This window comes from Macrobrachium rosenbergii, chromosome 12 (assembly GCF_040412425.1).
Source record: "Macrobrachium rosenbergii isolate ZJJX-2024 chromosome 12, ASM4041242v1, whole genome shotgun sequence".
NCBI lineage: Eukaryota > Metazoa > Arthropoda > Malacostraca > Decapoda > Palaemonidae > Macrobrachium > Macrobrachium rosenbergii.
The window spans coordinates 75,429,126-75,434,032 of record NC_089752.1 but is presented as its reverse complement, the minus strand read 5'-3'; the positions used below and the strand labels follow the sequence as shown (position 1 = coordinate 75,434,032).

General features: G+C 43.2%; 1 protein-coding gene across 1 annotated transcript; it reads left to right on the top strand.

Annotated features, from left to right (window-relative positions):
* Positions 1–702: 702 nt before the first annotated feature.
* Positions 703–1,997, top strand: LOC136844084 (uncharacterized). The gene is made up of 3 exons (XM_067113096.1): positions 703–884; positions 1,086–1,328; positions 1,430–1,997. Exons 1-3 carry the CDS (start codon positions 703–705, stop codon positions 1,995–1,997), a joined length of 993 nt encoding a protein of 330 aa, XP_066969197.1.
* Positions 1,998–4,907: the final 2,910 nt, after the last annotated feature.

Sequence of the window (4,907 nt, the reverse complement as noted above, 5' to 3'; positions counted from 1 at the left end):
GCTCGTTGGAAAAGAGTCTAAGAGGCAATATGACCGAAGTCCGTAGGGTCATTACCAGGGCCTATGAGATCACCCCGGAGAAATGGAGACAACGGTTCCGAGGTCTTGCCAAGGAAGTCGGCCGGTCCTAGACGGAACGGGCCTGTCACAAGACCCAGCCTGGTACCTGCTGATTCGACTCCCTTTCATGCACAACCTTTGGGGACTTATTCAATAGGACCATGCTGAAGGATCTTTTCCAATGTGTGCCTGGGCCCCTGGCTGTGTATCTCAGTGATAAGCAGCCCACCACACTTATGGAAGGCTGCCACTTGGCCAACACCTGGGAAACTTTCAACCAGTCCCACAGCACATCTCAACGCCTCATAGTGCCACCCGGGTACCTCTCAGGCTCAACTAGCCCAAAGAACGGCCTGCCGAACAAGCCCACTTGCACCAACTGCAAAGTTCGGCCATGCCAAAGCTGATTGCTGCTACAAGTTGGGCAACAATAGGCAGTCTACCAACAACCACCAAACACCTCTCTTTCTACGTCTGCACAACCTTCTTCACAAACCATCCCTGTAGGAAGATCAACCCATCCCAAGGGAACATGCTGAGACTGTGGAACTCCAGGGCACTTTACTGCCGGATATCCTGGCTGCCTGAAACATGTGTCCTATCCCAGGCACGTCAACCTGATAAGTGCCATATTCTCCCTCCATGGCTGTGCCGCCAGAGATGTCTCACCTTGAGCGGGTCTGGACACAGTCCATCTCATTGGCACCTCTGGATGGCTCTAGCCTACCAGTGGACCTGCCAAAAACAGTAGACACTGGCTCAGACATTAGCCTGATTGAATGGGCCCAAGTGCCAACCAGTGTCACTGTTGATGAAAAGACCAGGTGGACAATGACCTGGGTAGAAGAACAATCCAAGACCATTCCTACAGTAGAACTCAGGGTAACCACCCCTTGGGGCACTCAACCTCACTGCCTTGGTATGGCGAATAGTATCAGGCACGGAGTGGAGTTCCTGTTAGGACGAGACATTCTCTAGGGATGTCCATCCCCCAAGCCACTCTGTTGCCTATCTACCTCCACCAGGGAGGCCACTCCAAACCCACCTGAAAGGGACACAGCCACTGTGACAGGCGTGCCACCATCAGCCCAACCTTCCATTCACCAAGGTGTGCCATGGAAAGAACATTCTCCAACCCACTCCAGGCCCAGTCCTCAGTCTGCACGAAAGGATGGCCACCAAAAATCTCCTCCCTCACCACGAAGGGCTATCACCCGGTACCGCTGCAGGACCTACAACATGAGAGGGCACTCCGAGAACTGGGCAAGGTGCCCTAGCAAGTTAGCCACACCGGATACCACCGCCACAACAATTCCAAGAGGCTCTGCCCTCCACCCAAGACAGGAATCTCTGTCTCCCATTACTTCAGGTACACCGAGGGGTTTTGCACCCCATGGGGTCCCTCGTCAGCCACACCTGACTCCAATCCTCTGCCAGTGCCACTTGGGAGTGCTGGGCAGTGCCAAGCTCCACCTATCTCGGACGGAACCCCTATACTAACCTTAATCCCTGTGCCTGGCCCTGAGTTAGTGCCAGTGCTGGATCTCATCCATGACCCGGATCCTCCTACGGGAGATCCTCCAAACCTCACCGAATTAGTCATTGCCAATTGTGAGCCTCCGACCCCTGACGTTTCTTCTTCCCAGTCTCTTTCATCTGCCAAGGATGACCCTCTGGCAGACCTTGATGTTGCACCTTCTCTGGTCAACCAGGAACTGTCCGGCTTGGACGCAAACGCTGGCTCTACCCTTACGACGGCTGTTACAGCACCTGAAGTAGGGAACCAGCTCATAGCTACTCAGGCTACCACTGATCCTGCTTCTGATGGCACTTCTGGCCTTTCCTCAGAGTCGTTGCCCTCGTCACCTCCTAGGAATGGCGTAGCTAGGCCTTGGAGACCCACGAAAAAGAAGAAGGGGCAGAAGAGATCCAGTTAACCAATAAGAGGCACACGCTCTCCTTGGCACTTGTGTTCTCATTGGCACAATGCCTCTCTCTATCCCGGAGTGATCCTGGCACCTACCCAGAGAAGGTAGCCTGTGTGATCTCTGCCCAAGTAGACTAACACCTAACACCCTAGGCATTTTATAATACCTAACCCTGTTCATAACCTAACCTAAAGGACTATCCAGTACTCAAGCTAGTACATCCCCTGGTCACTTACCATAATTAACCCTTCAAGTTACTGATGTTCAAATTTCTTGCATGTATTATTCCATAGAGTCTCTATGAACCCATAATTAATTGCATTTTTAAATAGGTCAGTGTCTTCTTTTAATTTAGTACAGAGTCATAGGATAGTAGGCTATGTCAAAGATTTACTCCTGTGCCCATTGCTCAGAGTAGAGTTCCACTGTCTAAAGACAGCCAGTAGTTGTATTCACACTTGTATAGGTTAGACTTGCTGTAGTATGAGTTAGCACAAGTACCCTCTAGCAGTTAGGTAGGTCCATTTAGCTATTGCAGTACCAAACACATCTCATGTAGGGGGATGTTAGCTGACTAGTCGATGAATAACTTACTTAGCCACAGACTCTCACGCCTGAAAGGTGAATGCTCTTTCAAAGGGGGACCTTCACGTATTTTCATTCATCCCTCTCAGTCTGCCAGATAAGGAATCGAAATTTCCAAACTTTAATGGCGGAAAGGAAGATGTTTGCCCAGAATTTGAACTCACGTAGGCCTGAGAAACACCCCCACGTCACCTGACCTGGGGTAGCACAATGACGCACCTTAGCTTTCCCCATTTGCCCCCACCATCACGTGATTTGTAGGTGCTGCTCGTCCATTAGTGCCAAGGGATGAAAACAGGCTGTAGGTAGACTAGGAGCTTAACCCTTAAGTCCCTAACTATAAGACCTATTTTCCATACCCCCTTTTGCTGGACAGTGACTTTTGCAGATGACTGATGCCCGGAAACTGGAAGCCAGTTAACAACAAGGAGTGCTTCCGACCTCGAAACGACACACTGCGTACCTAGCCAGCAACGCGTGCAGTCGCGCTTTCCATTTTCTTCTTCCACTGGGGGCGGCTAATGAATCCGGACGGCCAAGCCCCCACATGTTCAGAGCTCAAAACATCAACAGGCATAAAGTACTTCAGAGGCAATTAGTCTCCAAGCCAGTTCTGTTTCTCTCCATGAATTTCTCTCTTATATTTTCCGAATTTTCACTTTTCATTCTCCTAAACAAAGACCCTTTTGTTAAGCCAAACTCTACCAACAAAGCAGCCCATAACTCGCCCCATGACTTGTCCTAAACGCAATTTAATTCAATTCAGTGATCAGCATTAGATTATTCCCACCATAGTGTTAACCAAGGGCTAATAACTTAACCTGATCCATTACCTCCATAGTGCACAATTTTTCATGTGAGAGAAATTCTTTGTACTAGAACGCTAATCCTGGATTCATTTTCCAGGAGTCCTGCTACTCTTCCGCTCATTCGACCCTGCCTTGTGAATCAAATCATCTTAGGAGTACTGCCATTTTGATAATCAAGAAAGTCTGGATAGAAGTCACCCCATTGTGCACAAGAACCAGTTAACTGAAATTAATTCAAGCCTTATTACGCTTTCTAATTGGAGATGTACTATTCACACCCTCGTAATTTCCATTTTTTTATTTTAATTACCTGCTGGATCCTCAGTTCCAGATTCATTTTTTGATAGCTTCACGTGTAAATAAATTCATTGTAATGTAACCAGTGACTCATTTCCCATGGTGACCTTGCATTCTCTAATTAAATTTTGCTACTTTTTGGTGTCCGCTGTTGGCCCCTTTGGCAGTGCTTAAATTAAAAAACCCCCTTGCATTCCTCCAAAGAGACCCAGTCTGTAAGAATATAAATATATATATATATATATATATATATATATATATATATATATATATATATATATATATATATATATATATAAATTTCTGACTCACATTAGGATCGAACTCAGGTCTTTCAAATGAAAGACCAGAGCGCTGCCAGCCAGGCCACACAAGTCATAAAAGAAGTTGGAACCTGAGTACAACTGTACCCAAGGAATTACCTGGGCAGGCTAACTGTTTGCATACCAGTGTGTTTTCCCCAACTTCCCGACTCAGCAGTGACCCAATTGACAGCATTTCATTCGAATTATCCTTTCTGAGTGAATATGATAGAAATATCAACACACAATTACATGTGGAACAGAAATACATTTCTGACTCACATCAGGATCGAACCCAGTTCTTTCAAATGAAAGAATAGAGTGCTGCCAACCCCTTGGGTACAGTTGTACTCAGGTTCCAACTTCTTTTTTGACTTGTGTGTTTGTTGGCAGCGCTCTGGTCTTTCATTTGAAAGACCTGGGTTCGATCCTGATGTGAGTCAGAAATGTATTTCTGTTCCACACGTAATTGTGTGTTGATATTTATATATATATATATATATATATATATATATATATATATATATATATATATATATATATATATATATATATATATATATATATGTATATATATATATATGTATATATATATATATATATATATATATATATATATATATATATATATATATATGTATGTATATATATATATATATATATATATATATATATATATATATATATATATATATATATATATATATATATATATATATATATATAGTATATATATATATATATATATATATATATATATATATATAAATATGTATATGTATATATATATATATATATATATATATATATATATACTGTATATATATATATATATACATAAACACACATTATTATATGTATATATATATATATATATATATATATATATATATATATATATATATATATATATATATATATACATA

Coding starts and splice junctions, on each gene's coding strand:
- LOC136844084 (XM_067113096.1), top strand. CDS start 703: ATGGCTGTGCCGCCAGAGATGTCTCACCTTGAGCGGGTCTGGACACAG. Junction 885..1,085: donor ACTGTTGATGAAAAGACCAG/GTGGACAATGAC, acceptor TACCTCCACCAG/GGAGGCCACTCCAAACCCAC. Junction 1,329..1,429: donor CACTCCGAGAACTGGGCAAG/GTGCCCTAGCAA, acceptor CCATTACTTCAG/GTACACCGAGGGGTTTTGCA.